At 38.9% G+C, this 24,140-nt stretch overlaps 9 protein-coding genes across 9 annotated transcripts; 5 read left to right on the forward strand and 4 right to left on the reverse strand.

Annotated features, from left to right (window-relative positions):
* Nucleotides 1-1,617: 1,617 nt before the first annotated feature.
* KQ657_004785 (uncharacterized protein) lies at nucleotides 1,618-3,756 on the reverse strand (the record flags this gene model as incomplete). The annotated part of the gene is made up of 2 exons (XM_043195451.1): nucleotides 1,618-3,522; nucleotides 3,751-3,756. 2 exons carry the CDS (start codon nucleotides 3,754-3,756, stop codon nucleotides 1,618-1,620), a joined length of 1,911 nt encoding a protein of 636 aa, XP_043049624.1.
* A 313-nt stretch (nucleotides 3,757-4,069) lies between these two features.
* Nucleotides 4,070-5,118, reverse strand: SKI8 (SKI complex subunit WD repeat protein; the record flags this gene model as incomplete). Its single annotated transcript, XM_043195452.1, has 2 exons — nucleotides 4,070-5,016; nucleotides 5,115-5,118. The coding sequence occupies 2 exons, from the start codon at nucleotides 5,116-5,118 to the stop codon at nucleotides 4,070-4,072; spliced, it is 951 nt and encodes a 316-aa protein (XP_043049625.1).
* Nucleotides 5,119-5,417: 299 nt separating this feature from the next.
* On the reverse strand, nucleotides 5,418-7,631 carry CCM1 (uncharacterized protein; the record flags this gene model as incomplete). The annotated part of the gene is made up of 1 exon (XM_043195453.1): nucleotides 5,418-7,631. The coding sequence occupies one exon, from the start codon at nucleotides 7,629-7,631 to the stop codon at nucleotides 5,418-5,420; it is 2,214 nt and encodes a 737-aa protein (XP_043049626.1).
* Nucleotides 7,632-7,985: 354 nt separating this feature from the next.
* KQ657_004788 (uncharacterized protein) lies at nucleotides 7,986-12,707 on the forward strand (the record flags this gene model as incomplete). The annotated part of the gene is made up of 1 exon (XM_043195454.1): nucleotides 7,986-12,707. One exon carries the CDS (start codon nucleotides 7,986-7,988, stop codon nucleotides 12,705-12,707), a length of 4,722 nt encoding a protein of 1,573 aa, XP_043049627.1.
* A 236-nt stretch (nucleotides 12,708-12,943) lies between these two features.
* On the forward strand, nucleotides 12,944-13,510 carry KQ657_004789 (uncharacterized protein; the record flags this gene model as incomplete). The annotated part of the gene is made up of 1 exon (XM_043195455.1): nucleotides 12,944-13,510. The coding sequence occupies one exon, from the start codon at nucleotides 12,944-12,946 to the stop codon at nucleotides 13,508-13,510; it is 567 nt and encodes a 188-aa protein (XP_043049628.1).
* Nucleotides 13,511-14,018: 508 nt separating this feature from the next.
* KQ657_004790 (FG-nucleoporin) lies at nucleotides 14,019-17,168 on the forward strand (the record flags this gene model as incomplete). The annotated part of the gene is made up of 1 exon (XM_043195456.1): nucleotides 14,019-17,168. The coding sequence occupies one exon, from the start codon at nucleotides 14,019-14,021 to the stop codon at nucleotides 17,166-17,168; it is 3,150 nt and encodes a 1,049-aa protein (XP_043049629.1).
* Nucleotides 17,169-17,833: 665 nt separating this feature from the next.
* On the forward strand, nucleotides 17,834-19,570 carry KQ657_004791 (uncharacterized protein; the record flags this gene model as incomplete). Its single annotated transcript, XM_043195457.1, has 1 exon — nucleotides 17,834-19,570. One exon carries the CDS (start codon nucleotides 17,834-17,836, stop codon nucleotides 19,568-19,570), a length of 1,737 nt encoding a protein of 578 aa, XP_043049630.1.
* Nucleotides 19,571-19,823: 253 nt separating this feature from the next.
* On the forward strand, nucleotides 19,824-21,140 carry KQ657_004792 (uncharacterized protein; the record flags this gene model as incomplete). Its single annotated transcript, XM_043195458.1, has 1 exon — nucleotides 19,824-21,140. The coding sequence occupies one exon, from the start codon at nucleotides 19,824-19,826 to the stop codon at nucleotides 21,138-21,140; it is 1,317 nt and encodes a 438-aa protein (XP_043049631.1).
* A 24-nt stretch (nucleotides 21,141-21,164) lies between these two features.
* Nucleotides 21,165-22,976, reverse strand: VPS45 (uncharacterized protein; the record flags this gene model as incomplete). Its single annotated transcript, XM_043195459.1, has 1 exon — nucleotides 21,165-22,976. One exon carries the CDS (start codon nucleotides 22,974-22,976, stop codon nucleotides 21,165-21,167), a length of 1,812 nt encoding a protein of 603 aa, XP_043049632.1.
* Between the last annotated feature and the right edge of the window lie 1,164 nt (nucleotides 22,977-24,140).

Raw genomic sequence — 24,140 nt, forward strand, 5'->3', positions numbered from 1 at the left:
GGCGCACCCCAATATCTTTGACGACTTATTAACCAATCTCTAATTCTGTACTGGACCGTAGATTCACCAAGTTTATGATGTTCCAACGCATCTATAAGACTAGAAGTAGCCTCTTCAATACTCTTTCCTCTGTAGGACCCCAATGAACTTAAACCATTTGGTAACACCAGCAGATCATCTAGCACACCAGCCTTTTCGGTATAAAGTTTGAACAGTTCGCCAACTTTAGCCACATTATTAGGACGTACAACTTGAATGGGAGGTACTTGGGGATTGTGTAAGTTCCAGAACTCATAGTCTCTTTCATCATGGCCAGGACATCCCATAACAGCCCCATGTCCATATTGACCAAGAACATAAGGAGCAACATAAATGGGGACATCATACTTAGAGCACTTGTTATTGTTAACGTCAATAGGAATGGTAGCAGTCACGTTTTCCAAGAGGTATCCATCTTTAGAACCATCATGGAATTCTCTATGAAGAAATTCATGTAACTTTGGGTCTTCTTTAGCCATTCTGGTGACCAATGGATGGTTAAATGCCAACGCAATAAACTGCACACTGAACAAAGTGTCAGGTCTAGTTGTGAATACTGCCAATTGAGAGCATTCAACATCAGTGGTAGGGAATAAGATCTCAGCTCCTCGAGACTGACCAATCCAATGCTTTTGCATGGACTTGACTTTAGAAGGCCATTGCTCCAAAATTTCCAAATCTTTATCTAAATCCTTTGCAAATTTGGTAATACCTATAAACCATTGTTCCAAGAGTCTCTTTTCCACAATGGCTCCGGATCTCCAAGATCTACCTTGAGAGTCCACTTGCTCATTCGCAAGAACAGTCTTATCAATTGGATCCCAATTGATCTCTGCTTCCTTCCTATAAGCCAATCCGTGTTGGAATAAAAGTAAAAATATCTTTTGGGTCCATCTATAGTAATCAGGTGAACAAGTAGCCAATTCTCTATCCCAATCAAAATCAGCTAACATCAAATTCATTTGCTCCTTCATTTTGGTTATATTAGTCTCTGTCCATATAGCAGGGTCTATTCCTCTTTCAACAGCTGCATTTTCTGCTGGTAAACCGAATGCGTCCCATCCCATGGGACTGATCACATTGTAACCTTGTAACCGTTTGAACCGTGATGTTACATCAGCAATGGTATACACTCGTACATGGCCCATATGCAAGATCCCAGAAGGGTAGGGGAACATCGAAAGACAATAGAATGGCGGTCTATTAGCATCTTCTTTACCAATCAAATGTTTTGTGGGGTGTAGATCGTTGTTTGGTGATAACGATCTCCATATTCTAGACCATTTTCCATCAAGTTCATTCAACTTAAGTTTCCTCTCGGATGTTAATGTCCGCCTATTAATGTCTACTACAACTTGTCGAACCCCTCTGCAGGGTACCCGTCTAGTTACAAGCATGCTTGTAGCACAAGCACTTGTAGAAGAAGAGTGGACTTAAATTTTTTTGTTTGTGGTGTGAACCAAAAGAGAGTAAGAGGTACAGTGAAGCACAGTATGAGCTACAATACGACCTACAGGATGATTTACAGTACGATTTAAAGTGTTTTAAGCTGTTAGTAATGTTACTGAACTCTCTCTATTAATTCTGTCCGTCTCGTTGGTTCTGTAGACCACTTACAGAGCTGAATATCAAATCACATAACCCTTCCAATCCAAACTTATCCAACTGATTAAGAATGTATACGGCTAATTGACCATACGTTAAGTCTAGCCAAACCTCAGTATCGTCTGCACCAGCACGTAACTTGCTTATACTTGAGGTACTAACTGGACCCAGATGTCTCACTGTGATGTTAGGTTCAGAATCTTCAAGCTTCCATACCAATTGAGCACTAAGAAATGAAAACCCAGCGTTGTGGTAAAGACTTCCTACGTCTTCAAATAAAACAACTCCAGAGTCATTAATAAATAACTTCCCCTGTGCAAGCTCAAGGAACTTGGGAGAGAGTAGCATGGCTTTATTGGCACTATCCTTTTGATAATAAAATCCTTGGTTTCTCCAAAGAAAGTTGATTGCATCGGTAACAATCGAGTTCCGACAGCTTCTAAAGGGTATATCATGCTCTTGGTCAATAATGTATGCCTTTGAACGCGCAATGTAGCCGCAAATCTCAGATACAACAAGAGGATTGCATGATAGAAGGAAATGATATATGGAAGATGGATGTAAAAGCACAGCAGAAGGTTCTAGGCGATGCAAATCTTCGTCTTTAATGGTCTTAAATATCTGCAATAGCTGTAAAATGTAGATATCAACTTCCAAAGCTGAATTACTAATTAGAAATTCATTCACGAACTGAAAGATAGCCTGTAATCCATTATTTATGACTTTGAAATATCGTGATCCTTTGGGAGTTGCAGAACCACCTGCTCGTTGCATTAACTGACACATCTGTAAAAACCAATCTTTCATATTGAACAACATAGAACATACAACCTCTGGCCAATAAGGACTGGATTTTCTTAGTTTTAATGTGTTCAATAGAGGGTCCAATAAGTTTTCATAAATGTTCCCACTGATTTTGGGTGGTAGATATCGAACTAATCGTAGTCTTTGAAGATAAATTTTAAGCTCCACATCGTCGTCTTCTTCTTGGGATAGTCTCGGACATATTTCCCCAAGAACGAAATCTTTTACCAATATATATATATTGCATGCTACCAGACCTCTTAGAATCAATATCAAATTGTCAACAATATTGACCAACTCTGGGTATGTTAGACTATTGTCCTCAAGCGCAAACTTGGATATACTGAACCATGACTCTAAAGTTGGATCGCTGTGTCCAATGGAGTTAAGATTCATATAAAGTCGTTCAAACCGTTTGGTTAAACTAAGAACTGGCTTATCCAATACTGAATTGGAGGAAGCACATGCAATTCTTTCGAAATTCGAAAGCATATCTTTTATAGATTGGATCTCCACTATTGATGTCTTTAATGGGTTGAACAATTGATGATAATAACTTTCATGACTTTCTCCTCCTCCTATAAATTTTCTTCTTTTATATCTACCACCACGGGAAACTAAAGAGATTGTATCCATCTTTGTTTTTGCTTGTAGTCGTACCTTTTCATTCTCTTCAAAAATACTAACGTTGGTAGACACGGTCTTCAAACGTTCTAGATATTCATCATGTTTGGCATACTGGAAAATACTTGGATTGAACTTGGAAGAACCTAGTCGGAAATTAATGACATTACCACCTTCTGTATACTGAGAAAGGTTGAGGTTTGGATCCAATGTTTGGAAAAGAACCAAGAGCGCCTTTAAATAGTCGTCGTTGGGAAATTTCATATACAAATCAACCACCTTCTGAACCTGCCAATTTTTCACAGCCTTGTAAGGTTGATTTATGGTATTGTACACTAATGATGGTTGTTCCAAATTAGTCGTCAATGATAGGAATATCAAATGACTAATATAAGGACGAGGATATTCATAAGAAAGGTAATTGAAAAGTATAGAACTCATATGACGCAACTTACTATATATCCCCAGTCCAAACAAGTGGATCAGTCGTACTAGCCAGTCAAGTAGCTTCAATTGAATCGATCTAGTTGACGACTTCAAAGCCTTCGGGGATTGTCCCACCACACCAAGTATTCGGTAGATAATTTCACTACTTAAAGTGTCCACCTGATTGGATATTAACAAACGCGTCACTATATCGCTTCGTTGCAGTGTTGATAGTTTAGATACACTAGAAACTACCATATCAATCAAGGTAATGATCTCTTCATTATTAGCTCCGTGTGTTTGTATCAAGTCCTCAAGGGAAATAATGGTATCAATTGTGTTCACGCCCTTCAGTAGAAGCCGGAGAAGTCCTCCTATACCTTCACGTACATTGTCATCAGCAGCCAGCATGATAATAACATTGCACTAGCAACATCTTTTTGGTGTGTAATGTATGTTTACTTTACAGATCAGAGTTAATGGTACGAGTTCCGAGGTTACCTGGTAGCGCATGGCTATATGTGATACATGGAAGTCACGTATATCTATATATATTCATTTGACTCTAGTACTAAATACCTCCGGCTTCTCTATACCATCTCACACCTCTATCAAAACTTATGATACATACCCCTTGGTTGCTATCTCCACCAGCACCAAAACGCACACCTTTATTAATGAATTGTACGCCACTAACTATACTTTGATCCATTTCACCAATCTTCAGAGTATTGTCTAAATCTGTAACTGAAATCTGAATGGTGGCTTCTCTTTCTCTGGTATCAATATTCCAAAAACGAACACAGCTATCAAATCCTCCACTAGCAAGTAAACTACCATCTTCATTGAATGAAAGACCCATGATCCAACCGGAATGAGCAAACCCACCAACTGCTGCCTTGCTAGAATGAGTAGGGGTAGTCAATTGACCCACATTCTCACCATATTTCATATCATATAAGGTAATTGACCCTGAAGATTGTATATCACGGGCCACTGCAAGTAATAGCCCTCCAGGAGAGAAAACCAATGCTCTAGGAATAGAATTGGAGTCATTGGAACCGGTTTGTAAATCAGTGGTATGGAAGGTGAAAAGTGGACTCAAATCCTTTAAATCATATAATATAACATCTCCATCCACGTATCCTACTGCTGCTTTAGGGGTTTCTGTTTCAGATACAGCACATGACATGGGGAATGATTCATTCCCACCATTGAGATGTCCCTTTGGTTCTAATGAAATATTAACATTACCATCATTGGCTTCAATTAATAAATTGAACACAGCAGTATTCCCCGTTGGTTGTGTAACTAAAAGTAAATCATTTTTGGACTCTGGATCCTTGAACAACTTGGGGATCCAATACATTTTGCCAGTCACTTGTTCAAACGATATTTCTTTCCAAGTCTTGATGTCATTATCAACATAATACCCAAAGGAAACACTTCCATCAAAAGTTCCAAATGCTAGGAGCGAGACCCGAACACCACTTGTGGCCAAAACATTTTCGTATGATGCTATGTGGTGTATCCCAATCTTATTTATAAGCTTTCGTATAACAAATTCTCTGGGATTATGGCCTTCAACCTGTTGATTATCCCAGAACGCAGCATACCCATCTCCAGATACGGTGATTGTGTACTTGTTCAACACAACAACGTCTAGAATGTCCAGATGATGAGCATCGTATGTATTTACGGTGGAGATATATTGTTTCCCCATAATAATGACGTAGGGTATGTAGAGGACATACAAGTGACTGTAGGTTTGGTTTGGATATTCAACTTTTTTGCACTTGGTGAAATAATCTCCCTCGGAAAAATCGCATTTTAAGTGTGTAAATCACGTGATACCTATATACACTCCTTATTCCCATAATCTATTTACATAGCGTTAAATATACAATATATACAAGTTCTTAGTATCCCTTAGTGGCGGCATAGACACGGTATTCATCCTTGGAGATCTTCCCGTGATACTTCAGCTGTGCCGAGTGAATCACACCTTTGATTGTCTTACAGTAGTTAACATTACCCACCTCAGCACACTTGTTGTAGACTTCATGTAGCTCCTTCCAGGTCCACTTGAACTGTTTGGAAACTGAAAGAAGAATTGCCATCGAATCGTCAAGCATGTTCATACGAGCCATACACGTTATCATGGCACTAGCAAACTCAAAATCTTGGTACTTTCTGGTTCCATACAGAAGATTCCGGAACCCATCAGTCTTTCTGAAATCACCACGTTCCGTCCATACTTTCTTAGCAAAGTCGTAGTCATTGAAGTAAGCTGCTGCTTTCAATGCAATTACATAAGATAATGAGCTTCTTTGAATTTTAGTTTGCTCATTATTAATTTCCATTAAGATTGGTGCTTTGGTTTTAGTTGTTGATACAGCTAAGTTCTGTTCAGCTTCAGCTTCTTGTTGTTCAAAATTGGCTTCTGCAGCTTCTTCAACTTCTTCTATAATAACCCTGGTACGTTGCTGAAGACCAGTAGGGTCAAGAAACGTGGCATTATCAAATCTATCTTTGAAATCTTCAATACCACCCATCTCAGCAGCCACATTAAGATACGAGTTGACCGTCTCTTTGTTGAGGAATTGACGATTAAATATCAACGAGTGTGCCCATAGGGCACTTGTCTCTGCCAATATCTCTGCCCTAGAGGTGATGTTAACTACTGGAAGCAATGGCAATGCAAATGCAGGCTCACCTTCATCTGCCTTAGGAAATTTCATACCCAAAAGAATGTTTCGTCTAAATAATCTCCCATCTTCATGCATCGTTAGAGTGGGCAATGGTCGCTCCTGCTCTGGCACCTTCAAGGCACTTTTACTATAGGCCAAAAGTAAAAATGCAAATGATCTTGACGTAACAGCTTTGGATTCATTCAATGTTAAATATAAAGCTCTGGCAAGTGAAACATCCCCATCTCTAGCAGCCAAATAAATCATATACTCAAAGGTTTCAAGACTAGGTTGCCAGCCTTTCTTATAAATGTCAAAGACAAAATCCCAAGACTTGAATTTAAAGTCTTTGTGAGTGCAACAACCTCTAGCAAGAGCCACCAATATTTGTTGATTGGGTTCTACCCCTTCATCAAGCATTTGTTGATAAAGATCCAATGCCTTTTCAATGTCACCATTGTTCACATAAGATACAATGATGTCTTGATAAGTTTCAGTGGTTGGACGAGATTCCAACAGTAAAAACCTCATGGAGTCAAATAATTCAACCGACAACTTATGGTCCTTCTTCTTGTAGACACTTGTTTTCAAGATGTTGGAGTAGACATCTTTAGAGAGTTTAAGTCCATGACTTTGCATTTCCTTTAAACACTTGTTGATCTTATCCATGTCACCACACTTACCATAGACTTGAACAAGTAACTGGTAGGTCAGCAGCTTTAGTCTTTTCCTATGATCAGTAATGTACTTGGCGTACTGTTCAATCACTTGGAGAGTTCCTTCGCTGATAGTTGGTCCAACAGATAATCCTTTGATGAAATGGTTGATAATCTTGCTTGATTTCTTTATATCTGCTTCCTCCAAGAGCTTTTCCAACTGGGGTATAAGCAGCCCAATTCTGGTATAAGGAATCTGGTAAATGAACTTCTTAACTTCTACAACTGGTAGTCCTACAAAACCACCTTCTTGTTGTAACTGATTAAGCACCAAGTCCCATTGTTGGTTTTGCTTATTGAGTAAATACTGAACACTCAAACCGAGTCTATCTGATATTGACTCCGGTAAGTCCACTATAGGAAGAAGTAAGCCATGTTTCTTAGGAACAAATACATCGTTGGGACTTTCCTCAAGCGTCAGATATACTTTACTCACTAAAGTATTATCATCAGCTTTATCATCTGTCTCTTTGTTCAATACACTCTTTGTCGGTGTCAGTTTCCTTCTGTTAATGTTGTGGGGTATCGATTCTATTGGCATATCTTCTTGAAGCATTTGAACGGCATCTCTGGTAAGATCTCTGATCGCTTCCACTTTCCTTTTCTGTTCACGTTGAAGATTATCTACTCGTTTCTCTTCAATGCGTCGCATAGTGTCTCTCTTTTCAACTTGGAGTGGAAGTGCAGTTCTCTTCTTATTTCCACTATTTCGTTTGGCACTTGCCATCACGAATACATTCCGAACAGAAACAAGGCCAAACCTAGCATGGAGTCTTTCAGCACACCATCGAGTCCCACTACTATTTAGCATACCAGATATCTTCAAACGACAATTGTACACGCATGTAAAATAGTTACAGTAAACTAAGATGCCATACTTAAGATGCATCCCATCGTCTTTAAATTTTTCAATGATTTTGTGTAATCTTACCTCGGATCTCCTAAACAGAAACCTCTAATACGAGGGTGCCTCAAACGAAGTCCAACCTTCAAACTCGACTAACGTTGTTTCACTTTCTGACTAATTTCAACACCAACTTTCCCAGTTCCGGTTCCAGCTCTTGCACTGTCCACATTCAAAATGTCTACAAAGACTACAGGTGACAGCAGAAACCATCCAATGGCTGTGCCGCAATCGGAAGACGTCTCGAGTGGGCCTTCAGGGTTAGCAGGTGGACCCTCAGGGGCCTTGAATCAAGACATCCCTCCCGACATGGCACTTTTGCTTCAACAATTGGAAGATGACTTCAATCATAAGGTTATAGATCAATGGACCTATATCAACCGAAGAGAAGAGATCATGAGACTGGTCAGCAAACTCCATGAAGCACAGCAGCAAGAATATAACAACACTGAACTTAGTAATGCCGAGTTGCAACCGCCTTTACTCCCCCGGAAACAGTCACCAATAGTTGACAAAGAGTATGAGAACTTCTTTGTGAATATCTTACAACAGCGAGCGGCCATCTATAAGACAGAAATGGCGTTCACCGTATTGGATGGGAAGGGGAAGGAGATCTACTCTATATCTTGGGAAAAGCTATATACCAAAGCTGTTAGAATAGCCATGGAGATTAGACATAAAACAAGTCTTTCAAATTCCGATACCGTAGTGTTGCTATATAAGGACGGGGAAGTGGTTGAGTTTACCGTGGCATTATTTGCATGTTTTTTGGCTAAAGTTGTTGCAATCCCCATTCATCAAGACATTGCCTTAAGTGAAGTTCTTAATATTATTAATTTCACTTCCTCCAAACTTCTATTATATTCAGATGCTGTAGCCAAAGACTTGGAGAAGGTGAATAATAATTCCTCTGGACTGCGTATCCAATGGCCATCAAAGCTTCAACGTTTGAGAACTACAGAATTTGGTTCAGCTAAAAAAACAGAAATATCTGGTTGGCTTGCCTCTACAAAGAAATCCCCCAAGTTCTCGGATTTGGCCTATGTGGAGTTTTCAAGGTCTCCATTAGGTGAATTAAGAGGTATTGCCTTAAGTCACCGGACAATTTATCATCAAATGCATTCATTGAATTCAACGTTACTGAGTATGCCCAATTCTCAGGGTGACTTACAAAGAAGCGCCAAAGAGTATCGTAGAGGCAGATGTGTTGTATTGGCAACTCTTGATATACGGTTTTCCATAGGGATTATTATTGGTATACTTTTCACGGTATATTCCGGTAATAATTTGATATGGGCACCACAAAAGGTAATGGAAGTCCAAGGTCTTTATGCTAATATTGTTTCCAAATGTCGGGCTTCTTTACTTTTAGGAGATTATTTTGGATTAAAAAGAGTCACTTATGATTATCAAAAGGCACCCAATGAAACAAGATATTATTCCAAGACTCAAGCAGTTGACTTTTCCTGTGTTAAATGGGTATTAATAAATGCATTGACCATTGATGGAGAATTTCTTGAAATCTTAATGAATAGATATTTACGTCCTTTAGGATGTCAGGATCCAGCTAATGCAATCTTGCCCATGTTAACTTTAAGTGAGTACGGAGGAATGGTTATTTCAATGAGAGATTGGTTAGGAAAGAAAGACCGTCTTGGTATCACAGATATGCAAGTTAATGAAGATGAAAACGGTCTTTCTTCAGTATTAATTGATAAAGAAAGTTTAGCAAGAAATATTGTTAAGGTAGTCGATACCAACCCTCCAACTGATGATATTACTCAAGGAACTTTAAGAGTGGATGCCTTTGGATATCCACTTCCGGATGCAATTCTAGCAGTAGTTAATCCTGAGCTGTGTGGATTAGCTCGTCAGGGAGAATTGGGAGAAATATGGATAGATAGTCCTTGTCTTTCCGGTGGATTTTATGGTATGAGAAAAGAATCCCGTCTGATTTTCCATGCCAAATGTCATGATGCCAACGGACCCCTTGAAATGGATTTTCTAAGAACTGGTTTGTTAGGATTCACATTTAATGGGAAAGTGTACATTTTGGGGTTATATGAAGATAGAATAAGACAAAAGGTCAGTTGGTTGGATCAAAAAATATATAATAAGTTGGGTAAAGAATTGGTTTATGGAAATGGTACTCGATACCATTATTCCTCCCATCTACTCACAACATTAGCCAGTGAAGTCAAACAATTGTACGATTGTACCATTTTTGACATCTTTATTGGGAATGAATACTTACCTGTGGCTATTGTGGAAGCAGAAGTCATCAAAAAACCGTTGACAGATACAAGAAGTGGAGACTATAATAATAATCAAGGACATAATAAAGCCATTAAGGAAGGAGAACAAATTTACAGTGCCGTTCCTTTAAATGAGGCTGAACTTAATGCTATTTCTCAAAGATGTTTTGACACTCTATACAAACACCATTGCTTAAGACTTTATTGTGTCTTGGTAGTTGATTGTGATACCTTGCCTAAGATTTGGAGAAGTGGGGGGAAAGAAATTGCCAGTATGCTTTGTAAAAAGAAGTTCTTAGAGGGCTCTCTTAAAGCTGAATATGTTCGGTTTTTTGTTCGAAAGTCTTTAAGTATGATCCCTCATGGTGAAGATGTCATTGGAGGAATTTGGTCTCCATATGTCTCTGAACTTAGGAGTATGGCATTAGCCAACTTTCCTCCTCAATATTCTTCAATTGACTACAAGGATAAGTCAATAGATGAACGTACAGGAGCCATTTTAACAGATTTCAAATCAATTTTGGATATCTTGAAGTTCAGAGTTGCAAGTTCCGGTGATTCAATTGCCTTTCATACGCTAGAGAATTTCAAAGGAAGCAGTAAACCATTGACTTGGAAGAAATTTGAACAAAGAGTCTATGCCGTTTGTCATTACTTGATTGAAAAGTCAGATGTCAGAGCAGGTGGGTATGTTATATTAATGTATTCACTTTCTGAAGAATTCATAGTTGCATTATACGCATGTCTTATGTGTGGAATTATAGCTATTCCTATGCTTCCCTTTGATTCCAACAGAATAGGTGAAGATTATCCGGCATTCCTTGGGGCCATTAGAGACTTTGATGTTCATGAGATCCTTGTCAATGAAGAGGTTGAAAAGTTCTTAAAGAATGGACCTATTGCTGATTCCTTTAAGAAGTTCTCTAGCAGATATAAAAATTTGAAAGTGAAAAATACTGCTAAAGTCACTAAGGTATCAAATGTTGCTTCTTTGAATTCCAAAATTGCAAAGTACCAAGCTGCTGTTGACTTTAGAGATGAGAATACTGTGGCCATGGTTTGGTTGAACTTCACTTCAGATTATTACAGAGTGGGAGCAGCTTTAAGTCATAAATCTATAGTAGGTATCTGCAAAGTTTTTAAGGAAACTTTAAATTTATCCAATCGGTCAGTTATCATTGGTTGTGTTCGTCATTCTGCCGGGATAGGGTTGATTCAATCAGCTTTATTGGGACCCTATTTGGGTACTACAACATATTTGATGTCTCCAGTGACATATGCCGAGAGTCCTCTATCATTTTTCTTAGCATTGTCCCGTCATAAAGTGAAAGATGTGTTTGTCACTGAACAGATGTTGAAATACGCTGCTATTAAGTTCACACCCAAAGGCTTCAACTTGAGTGAACTTAAAAATATGATGATTAGTACCGAGGGTAGAGTTGAAATTGATATGCTTAGAAAGATTGCTAAAGTCTTTTTGCCTACAAAATTAAGTGCTGCATCAATGGCAAGCGTCTATTGTCATTTCTTCAACCCTATCATATCTACGAGGTCTTATATGTCTGTTGCACCTGTTGATTTATTCCTAGACCCTATTGCTTTGAGACAAGGGTATGTTTCTGTGGTGAACCAGGTTGAGGTACCCAGCGCTTTGCATATTCAAGATTCAGGTATGGTTCCAGTGTGTACCGAAATTGCCATCGTTAATCCGGAAACTTGCAAGATATGTAAAGAAGGAGAGTTTGGAGAGATCTGGGTTTGTTCTGAAGCTAATTTGGCAGGCTTTACTAATGGACCAAAGGGACCTTCTGATCAATTCACTTCTAATCAATTCATGGGTAAAATAGTTGATGGGAATCCAAATATGACTTACTTAAGAACAGGAGATCTAGGGTTTCTCTATGACGTTACAATTACCAGGAATATTAAAAACAGTGACAATAATCCTGGAGAAGAATTTAAAATGGAAACTCAATCATTCCGTCCATTATTTGTTTTAGGTAAAATATCAGATACCTTTGAGATCATGGGACTTCATCACTTCCCCATTGATATTGAACGGACCATTGAATCATGTCATCCTGATATATATAGAAATGGTTCCTGTGTATTCAAATGTGCTGAATATACTATCGTTGTGTGTGAGTCCAAGAGAAGTCGGTACTTTGCGTCATTGGTACCGCTTTTAGTCAATACTATTCTTAGTAAGCATCATTTAGTCGTTGATATAGTTGCCTTTATCAAGAAGGGAGAGTTCCCTATTTCTCGTTTAGGCACTAAACAAAGAGCACGGATCATAGATGCTTGGGTAGGAGGAGTTATACCTATTCTGGCGGCGTATGGAGTTAATTATGGTGAGAATAGTATGATTCAATTGGTTAAAGAAATTGATGATGTGGCTCGTGATAATCCAATTACCAGCTTAAAGAACCCCGCTGTTTCATATTACGAAGATGATGATTCGGTTTTTGATCCCCGGTTCAGTAATGGACTTACATTAAATCAATCTGGGTCAGGTGATTTCCACAAGGGTATATCTTCTGGTGCGAGTGTCACTACAGCCAATACTGATGATGATACGCTTCAGTTTATGCCTAAGCAACAGTTTCAGTTTCAACAACAGAACCAACTGCATATATCGTAATAATACATATAGTCATGTAACAATACATAATTGATTTGTTCAGGATTTTTTAAGGTGTACCACAATGCTGGTATACCTTCCTGGTGGTAGCGCGGTCCCTTTTTTGGCTGCGAAAAACAATACTGGAACCACATACCGTAATCACCAAGCATACCAAAACCATGGCATCATATAAATAAAGAAGACGATGCCTTACGAGTTGATTGTGTATATTATAAACATTAACTTTATCAAGAATGAGTTCCAATTCCAACATCTCTTATTCAATTAAGGAAAGATACCACCTGCTTACGGATGAGGTGGTGAAGCAACTCAATGAAACTGACGAAATACTCCATCATTACTTTAAAGTCCACACAAAAAAGGAAATCATTTATTTGGCGGCAGATTTGAAAGCAGATTCTGATTCTGAATCAGACTTTGAATTTGACTCCGACTCTGAAAACGAAAGCCTTCCTCAGCTAGCCAACTACCTACTGTGTTTCCAAGTGAGTATGGCCAAGACAGATCCAATGAATAGCGTTCAAGCGATACTGGCTCAAGAGTATAGCATGGCCGCTTCAAATTCAACTTCAGGTAAAAGCTCCAGTTTAGACTCAACTCAATTGACATCAACCACTACTCCAATACTGGATGGTGTTCTTCCTCAACAGGGCTCGCACGAGGACGATGGCATTGAACAAGATGAAATCTCATCCTTGACAATTGCCCATTCGGATGTCTCCGACTGTGGCTCCGATGTAATGATCATTGATGCAGCCAAATACTATTTCAGTATCAACTCATCAGTCTCTAAAGAATAAATCTACCACAATTGGTCCCTGCCAATGGAAGATTAATATCAAGTGCCAGGTAGTGCAAAGGTCTTGTCAATGTGGAAGTACCGTCATATATTGAAAAAGACAACAGACAAATAAAGACAAAGAAAGGGCTGTGATATTCAATATGGTCAACATACTCTTTATAAACAGTGATTGCAATATACAGCCAGGAACGGCTATTTAACTATTAGTATTTGAAGTAGTAGTTAAGCACCGTTATAGGCATTCCCTCTGGCTCATCTTATATCAAGGACGTGCATATACCAATATAATTCAAATTGAAAGCTAATGAAAAAAACACATTGAGTTAAACATTATCTACTACTACACCGCAACCATAATAAGCACCAGGCAATCAATGAGCTCAAACAGGTCTGTAAGTCCGCAGACGGTGGAAACCAATAATGGCAGTGGAACCGGTGCTTCAAGGGGAGTTTGGCGTGGCCGGTTCGGGAAAGTGCTTGCATTCTTTCAACCGAGTCCAACTCCAATGTCAACATCAGCATTAACATCTTCACCATCAATATTGAATGCTAATGGTACATCCATGGCCGGGGTGAATGAACCCTTGCAAAACAACTTTCTGCTGGAGAAACGACGTCGCATGAGCATCCAAGCCATGCGCAACAAATCGGGCTTTATTCCAAGATCTAGTGCTCTCTCCTCTCACCCAGGACTGTACCAAGATTATGCTACATCATTAGAGGAAGAACACGAGGGCATGAATAATCATTTAGAAAGAAGACTAAGCACAACGTATAATAGTTTGCTTGTTAAAGATACCGTAGGGTTGGCTGGTGATAGTGAGATGAGAGAGCAATCTCCATTAGTAGGAATAACTGAATCAATGGGTGGTCAACTTAGTCCTCCTCCTGTTGGAAAGTTTGAAGCTGAATCAACAACTTTACGTATGGGTGATGATGATGGCAATCATACGTTTGTTAACAATAGCAATTATTTCAATAATTCCATTGTTACAGGCCAAGCATTAGTGGAATCAGAATATGCACCGTTATATACTGATGAAGAAGGTAATTTGGTTCGTCCACCATTCATCAATTTGGATCCTAAGGAGAGATATGAGTTGCTTAAGTTGAAGAGAGCCATGAGAGAAAGACAACATTTGGAGAACCGTTTAAAGTATATGGTGGATCCTAATGAAACCTCCTCTACTACAATCTCTAAAAATATGGTGGAAACATCAACTCAAACACGCGATCCCAATTACCTTGAAAAGTCATTGCATTTCGTCAATTTAAAGCGTAAACTCAAATCCAGCAGTGGATTACGCAATGCCAAACGTAGAAAGAACAACAGAGGTTACTTTGTCGCTGAATTTTTCTATGATGTAACTAATGAAGAGAATAATGAGCACCAAAAGTCTGTCACCAGTAAATATGATGGTTACTTGGGTCTGGTTAGCAAACCTCTGTTCAAAGCAGAAACAGGAAAGGTTACTGAATCAAGTGGTAAAGAGGTCGAACTTCAAAATACATTGAAGAGTAGTACCAAAATACGGCTCCAATTGGATTCGGATTTCATTAAGGAGAAGGAAAGTTTGGCTAATGTTGTCAAAATAAAGGAGCCAATTTCTTCCGTCACAAACACTTCAAGCCATGAACCTCCTAATAACCCCACCCAACCTAGTGCAGGTTTTACATTTAACATCAACAAGACAGAAATACAAAACATTGTTTCTCAACGGAAGGAATTAGATAAGAAAACTTCAGAAAAGGCTCAAGAATTGAAAGAGCATCATAATAATGACGAACAAGATCTCCCACGAAAGAAAAGAGCAGGAGGATCTTCATTATTTGGTAGTAGCATTTCTTCCACTAATGTTGACGGGTCGTCAATACCCACTTTGCCAAAGTTAAGCTTTGGGAGCGGTTCTCAATCTACATCAGGAAGTTTATTTGGGTCTGGAACACAAGCATTATCTAAATCATCTGGTGGACTTCTTAAGCCAGCTAATACCACCAAATCCACTCCATCATTTAGTTTCGGACTTTCTCAAAATGCCAGCATCGCTTCTAAAGGAAAGGATGAACAAGGTACCAAGAAGGGCGAGACTGCTTCTTCATCACTCCTGATAAATAAGAGATCTCGAGATGACGACAACAAAGAAACAGAAAGCAAAACACCAATACAAACACCTGTACCTTCATCTGGTTTAAATTTTGCTCCCAAGAGCTCTATTGAAGCTATCAGAACTCCTCTTTTTGGAGGAAACAATAATAGTAGTTCAGCCAATGAAATTCCCAAGTTTACCTTTGGAGCGTCAACTAAACCATCAGATGCATCTGCAGAACCAAAACCCACAACTCCTACTACAGCATCATCATTATCAACTACTTCAGGTGAATCTACTAAGGATACTTCGAAGCCAGTATTCAGTTTTAGAGGTGAAAAGAAAGATACCACAACACCTTCATTTTCTTTTGGTGCTCCCGTGAAATCTGCTACTGAAGACAAGAATACTACTAATGATCTTCCCACCAAGAATTCAGAGATACTCGACTCTACAGAGAAACCCGCATCATCTAAACCATTGTTTGCGTTTGGTGATAATGATGGTTCAGTGAAACCAGCTGGTAGTCTTGCATTTACTTTTGGAGGTAGTGAGAAGAAGACAGACACAATTCCAAAGCCTAGCATTTCATTTGGAGGGATTAAGGCCAATGATGGGACTAGTGAATCACCTAAGCCATTTAATTTTGGTGCTCCTGCTGCTGATAAAGGTTCGAATACACCCAAGCCTTTATTTAGCTTTGGGAGTACTAAAGAGCCAGTTTCTACAGCTTCGAAGCCACTTTTTGGGCTTGGAACACTGGCCAATGCATCAACTTCTACAGTTACGTCACAACCCACCAAAGAGAACGGGATAACGTTTTCTTTTGGAGATACGGCTAATAAAGATCCAGCACAGATCTTTGGTGCGTCATCTAACACCAACAGCAATAACAAAAATAACAATAATATGGGTTTTACTTTTGGGCTGAACAATGGTACTACAAGCACTAAATTGAATGTTCCTGGCACTAATAATGAAAGCGTTTCGTCGACTCTGGTATGGGGATCGGGCACCGGTACTCCTATTTCTGGAGCTGGAACCGGAGCCGGGGCTGGAACAGGATCTGGGCCTGGAGTTGGACCTGGGCCTGGACCTGGAGGATTTGGGTTTTCATTTGGAGGTGCTAATGCTAATGCTAACAAGCCACCACCATTTGGCGGTAGTATTCAACCACAGGGAGGATTTACGTTTGGAGAGAGCAAGGCTGAACCCCCGCAATTTGGATTCAGTAGAGAAACTACACCAGTAAACAATAGTGCAGGAGGAGGCCCATTTGCGTCGCCAGCATTTGGAGGAGTTAACAGAGCAGGAGGCATTGGTAGCAATCCAGGAGGATTTGGAGGAGTTCAACCAGGAGGATTTAACTTTACTGGAAGCATCTCAAGTAAAGAAAATACTCCTGATCCCGCGATGATCTTTGGAGGTATAGGTAACAATATTAATAGTAATAGTGCCAACAATGTGGCTGGAGGATTTGGTAATGGTAGTGGAGGGTTTGATGCAGGAACAGGCCCAGTTATTGCCAGTCGAAAGATTGCTCATCCCAGACGTCGTGGAGCTCGGTGATAATGGTAGCATGTGAGAAGATGAAATATACTCTTTGTGGGGTACCACTAAAAGAGAAGATAAGATTATACAGAACCAGAACCAGAACCAGATTAAACTTTAAGTAAAGTCTTAATTAATGGAATGCATGGTTTTATAGAATGCTCTAATGTATGCTACAATTATACTGTAAACGGTATTAAATGGTATAGTCTAGACTCTGTACCATGCTTTACTTAATATACATTAGCACGCTTCATTAGTATAGTATGGCGAATTTACTCTATATGGTACTAAAGATATACCCAACATATAGATTCCAATACTAATGCTGTTCCGTTGCAATACGTCCAATATGGTATTCCCACTCCTATTCCATACCTTCCAGCGAGTCCGAAAACAGCAATTGACCACGGACGAACAAATCTTATTTCCTAATTCGTATAAAGCCTACGTACAACGCTTAAATCAATCTACTCCACTTTTTGCGTTCCCTGGGTTCTTCTTAGCAGTGGTGTTAGAACTTTCCATACATGGTAATTACACCGGTACGTAAGTTTACGGTACTTGAGAATATATAAAAGAACAAATGTTACATTAATCGTGTCAATCTGCTTTTAATAATTACCCTTTGTTTTTACTCGTGTTAACTTTTACATTAACTTTGTATAGTTTGTTCCTTACCAATGAGTAACCCATATCCCAAACCACCTAAATATCCAACTCCACAGAGTCTTCCCGGAAGACTTCATACTCTTAGTGCCGATCAAGAAATCAAGTTTAAGCAAACTTGGGCTTATTTGTTGAAATATTACGGGTACCCAATCGACTTCCCGGATGAAGACGTTCAGTACAAGGAATGCTTTGTTGCTTCCACCATTACTCAAATGTACGATAACGAAAATGGTATGGCATCAACCGCGTTAGGAAGATCGAACACCAGAAACTCAGTCAATTCTTCCAATTCAAGAAGTACCGTGGGTTCCAAAAAGCTGAAGTTAGGTGGGATGTTTGGTAAGAAGAAGGAAGTGGAGGAGAAGGCTGCTCCGGTTGAATCGGCCAGATTACGTAAGATCCAGACCCAATCCTCCATGGAAAGGTATAATCAGGTAACTCAACCCGATCCCAAGATTATGGCCATTTATTCCAATTATTATAAGCAAACTTTTGAACACTCAAGATGGTACGATGATTCTTTGGACGACGATACCTATGATGACGGTGATAACTTATCTTTGGAACGGTTTGTGACTGCTTCCACTTCTTTAACTGATTATGGTGAAGTTTACCCTACTGGATCGAAAGCAGGTAATGGTAATGGAAATGGCCACGGCTATAATGGTAATGGTAATGGTTACAACGGTAATAATGGATACAGCAATTCTGGTTCTTCCACCTCTGTTCATCATAAGAACCTTTTCCCCTTGTTCTCTGAATACGATCCAAAGACTTTGCATAAAACTACGTTCAACTGTGTTTCTGTTGATCATATCGATAACTTGTTGTTGCGGTTTGTAAGAGCTAGAAAATGGGATATTGAAAAGGCTATAGGAATGATGTCTAAGACTTTACAATGGAGAGCCACCGAATACCCTGCTTATGATTGGACCCTTGAAGGTGATTCCACTTCATATGTTAATGGTTCATGTCCTGGTTTGACAAAGAACTTTACCACATCCAAATGTTATCTTAGAGGTACTGATAAAGAAGGCCATCCTATATTTATTTTCAAAGCCAAGAAGCATTTAATTGGTGATTCGCCCTTGGCTGATACCCAAAGATTTGCTGTGTTAACCATTGAATGGACTAAATTATTATTACAAGAAAATATCGATGGTGTGGATCAATGTACTGTTTTCTTTGATTTAAGTGGATTCTCGTTAAAGAATGCTGATTATGGTGCCATCAAGTTCTTAGCAGAGATCTTTGAAGCTCATTACCCTGAAACATTGGGTTTTATCCTTATTCATAATGCTCCTTGGATCTTTTCAACTGTTTGGAATATTGTTAAGAATTGGTTAGATCCAGTGGTGGCTTCTAAAATCAGATTCACGAAGGATTATAAAGATTTGACTAAATTCATTGAACCTCATTACATCCCAGATTATTTGGGTGGTCAAGATAACTTCAATGCTCCATATCCAATTCCAACTGAAAAGCATACAGTTCCTCCAAGAAGACCAGATGGTGAATTTGCTCGTTTAATGAAGGAAAGAGATGATTTGTTTGTGCAATTCATAGAAACTACTCAACGATGGGTGGAATCTGTTAACCCAGAAGTTAGTTCAAAGTATTTGCAGGATAAAATGAAACTTGGTACGGATTTAATATGGAATTACAGACAACTTGATAAATATATTCGGAATCCAGGTATGTATGATAGAAATGGTACCTTGATAATGGAGATTCCCAGAAACTATTAAATCTATGTATATGTATATATATATTAGTATTACGTTAGTATTGTATCATAATACATCACTCCATCATTAAGTTGTATAATTTAACTTACTATTAGGTCAAACATATTTCCTTTTACGATCCGGCGACGCTTTATTACGTAAGTATGAGTCTCTGGTAGCGCGAATAAGTTCTAACACATCAAACTGATATGCCAAAGTAATTCACTCCACACACTCACACAACTGTATATCTCTTTCAATCCCCCAATCAAAGATGACCAGACGTTCTGGTCGTAAGAGTTATCAAGAATATGACGAGTCACATACATATGAGCCAGAGCCAGAAGAAGAGCCTCAAGATGATGAACTGGAAGTCACTCGTTGTGTTTGTGGTGAAGATGAGCTTCAAGCACTGATGATACACCCTCAAATGTCAACAGTGCTACAAAATAAGTATCAAATCCGTATCGATCAAGGCTTATTCATTCAATGTGACAAGTGTCTGGTGTGGCAACATGGCTATTGTGTTGGGTTATTCACCAACGATGAAGTCCCTGATAAATATGTTTGTGAACAGTGTCTGCCTGACCTTCACATCATGGTGATTGATAACGGAGCTAAGGGGACTCGATATCAACGTACGTTATATAAGCCTGTCAATGATAAGCGCAAGAAGGTATTAGAGGAAGTTGGAATGAAAATCAAATCTAATGGAACTGGGATTGGGCCCGGGACTATGTCTAGTTCTGGTTCTGGTTCTGGTTCTGGCTCTGGTTCAGGCTCAGGCTCTAATGCTAATTCTACTACATCATCCGCCGGACAGTCAGTATCGAGTCGTAGAAATGGTGATGATTCCGATACTCAACCCTCACTGGTGTCGTCATCTAAGCGGAAAGAAAGAAGGCATTATGATGATTATGATGAACAGCTTCAAAAAGCGTTACGTGAGAGTGCCAAAGAAGCAGGACTTCGTAAACGGAAACTACCTGGTACTGAAGAGGATTCCAAGGCCACTACGACCACAACGAATGGAAATGAGAGTGAAGGAAGTAGCCATTCCGACAATGGTAAACGAGTCAAACGAGAAGATAACGAAGATGTATCTAATTTAGAAGAAGAAGGAGAATACGATAGTGTCGATAGAGTATCGTCACTTCGTAAACGAACCACCAAACCCAAAACGAAGAGAGCCAAGTCACGAGGAGGAGGAGGTATGAATTCCAAGTCAGAATCAACCTCATCAACGAACAATAATAACAATAATAACTCTAAAAACAATGACGCATTAACCAAAGAAGAAATGGCTAGTCAACCTTCGAAACCTCGATTTGTTAGTGATAAGTCATCGATCTTTGAACTTCGAAAACGAACGGGAGCCATTTTGGAATGGTTGGGAAGAACACAAGTTGAATTGGAAGAAGAAAAATCAAGTAAACTTGAACTATTCAATTACAAGGAGAATAATTCGGAGCAATTGGCTCAAGAAAATATAAGAGTGATTAAAGATTATGAGGATAATTTTGGATTAATGGAGAAATTAACCGAACAAATTTTAGTGTGGGAACAAAAGTATGGGAAATACGCTCCATAATATTCCTGATATTATTCATAATATTTATAAAAGATCAAGTACTTGATTATTGTTACCTGATTGGGGTAAATCATTGACTTTATCATACAATATGTTTAACCAATCGTTACTGTTAATGATTTTATCACCTCCAATAATCAAGTTAACGCTTGGATACTTTTGTTGAAGTTCATAGACAATTCTTGATTCTTCATAAGTGATTCCTCCTTTGAAATATATGATGATATCTTTAATAGCTCCATCATAATTACCATATTGGTTATTAACTTTATCTGGAACCAATTTAGTGAATTGGCTGGACGATTGGACCGACTGATGATGTAATATATTAGCTAGTACTGACTTCAACCGAGGAGTATATTGCATATATATATTATCATTATTCTCCGATTTATTTGAATGGTTCCCACCAAATAAAGTATTAATTTTTGCTTTATTAAAGAAATTCGATCCTCCTCCTATTCCACCTTCTTCATTGGAGTTGGACTGATCTGACAATGAAGCTTCAAAGTTATAATGGGGGAACAATTTCTTCAGCTTGAAACTTTCAAGTAATAAATGTTGACTCTTTGTTATTGGTGGTTGAGTATAAGTTGGATCATTTAATTGGTTAATCCATTGGTTGAAATCGTTCTGTTGATTTGGAAATCTAACCATTAATAAGATTAACAATTTCACCTTATCAATAGTGTATATCCTCAGATTGTTGATAATTGGAAGAATCTTCTTTTTGATTAGTGGATAATTTTCTAAGTTCCCAATAATAATCTGTTGCAATTCACCAATTTCCCAAAGGTTTTGGTGGTTGATTTGTTCATCTAATTTGGTCAAGATGTTCAAATGCTTCAAGATATTGTTGGATAATTTCTTGAATTCCGGGAATTTCGTTAATAACTTCTTGAGGTCTTGAAGATTATTGTTGTTGATGACGCTTGTTTGTTTGGTTTCCTTTTTATATTGTTCAACATAAGTTTGGAATTTGTCGTTGATATCACCGTAGTTTAAGTAGATTGACAGTTGGTAGAATTTGTCTGAAAGAGTTACAGCAGCAGGGGCAGCAGCACCGTTTGCATCAGCAGCCAAAGCAATAGTATTATTTTCAATACCTATAAACTCATGGATCATGGATTGATATGTCCAAGGATATATCAAAGGCGTGATAGGATCATTATCTCTATCAAGTATCAACAAAACCGGGGGAGTGTCTAAGTTACTGTTAACATCATCAAATAGATTGTTATTAGAGTTCAAATTGATTTGATAGAGGATCTCACTACCAAGTTTCCGTAACTCAATATTCAGTTTGGTTTCATAAAAGATTATAGGACACTTCTTCAAAGCCAATAGCAAGCTAACTAACTGGTTGGATTCATCAATTATATCATCACGGTCATTTTCAAGTTGATACAAGTTATCGTTGATCACCTGATAATCCTGGAACAATTCCATCACCCTGACAATCACTTCCAAGTCATCCAGTTCGGCTATCTTCTCAAGGTTCTGTTTGGTGATAATGTTATTGAAATACACTTGGTATTTGGAGTAATGGGGTTGGCTCAACTCTTTGACCAAGTGGTTGATGGAGTCAGCGGTGGGCTTGATGTACACTATACAATCCAAGTTCTTCATTTGCTTCAAGTTCTGGTGGTTGGTGATCAACTCAATAAGAATGATATCATGTTCAAGTAATTGGGATTGGGTATAGCTTAGGGAAAGAATGGAAGTGGTGTGTTTGTCCACGAGTAGGACTCGGGGTTTCCGTTCATCTGACTTGTTGTTCTTGGTGATGAAGAGTCGTTCAAAGTACTTGGTACTGATCTGGTTGAGGCTAGTCATGGTAAGGAGAGTGGTGGTTAATCGACGCAAAAGGAGACTGTATACAATTCTCAAGAGGGCCTATAATCACAGTACGCCAACGGTGCATAGTAGTAGTACTAACGTCTAGTAACTTGTGCCAACGTGTACTGACGTGTTCTGACGTGTTCTGACGTGTACTGACGGACAGTAACGTGTACTGACGTGTACTAGCGTGCACTAAGAGTGTTATACTACCAATGTATCTGTGATGATTCAGACTCATATTCATTAGTGTCCTCTGTCTAATCCTATGTACGAGAGTTTGATAGCGTACACTATATGTACGACATTACTCTCTGGTGAAAGCACATGTGTATGAAACACTATTTTACCTTATGTATACAAGTCTGTCCTAATATATTTGCTTACAAAAATCACATTCCGTAACGAAATAGAGTGACGTTGTTGTGTTCAACATTTGAAGAGTATTTCACATAAATCCGTGTAAACCTTTGGCAACATACGTCCATTCACAAACAATCAAAGAACTGATTACATAATTAAAAGAAACTGTCTACGGCAATGTCCATTATCGTCAGCTTTGGTGTATGTCATCCATCAGACTCAGCTTTTCTCTATTCTTTGTCTACCAACACTTTTGTATTACCCCATTAAATATAGTGAGTGCCGAGTGTGGATGCAAAATGTCGAATGTCGCGATTCAGTACACCACAATACTACACTAACAACTGCTCCAACGCTCCAACTGCTCCAACTGCTCCAACTGCTCCAACGCTCCAACTGATCCAACTGCTCCAACGCTCCAACTGATCCAACTGCTCCAACGGCTCCAACATCTATCGCCAGCTTACTTCATCACAGTCCACCTTAACCCTCTTCAACATATCTATTGTAATATGCAACTATCCTGCTATATACTCAGCAGTGTGCTTCCCACATGTATTTCTTCATCTTGTACCTCACTTCCCATGTCAAATCTCATCCTAGCAAAATCTTCATATAGTATAAGCAGTCCACTATATATTCCGTTCACTCTAACGCTAATCCGTGGGCGCCGTGGGCCCTATACTGTATGTCTGCCCCTCCACAGTGTGCTAGTCACCATGATGGCATTGGCCCCACACACGACCACGCTGGTTTTCTTTTTCCCTTTATTTTTTTTGGAAAACAGATCCTCATGTA

The sequence above is a fragment of the Scheffersomyces spartinae genome, assembly GCF_019049425.1.
Source record: "Scheffersomyces spartinae strain ARV_011 chromosome Unknown scaffold_8, whole genome shotgun sequence".
In the NCBI taxonomy this organism is placed as follows: domain Eukaryota; kingdom Fungi; phylum Ascomycota; class Pichiomycetes; order Serinales; family Debaryomycetaceae; genus Lizanozyma; species Lizanozyma spartinae.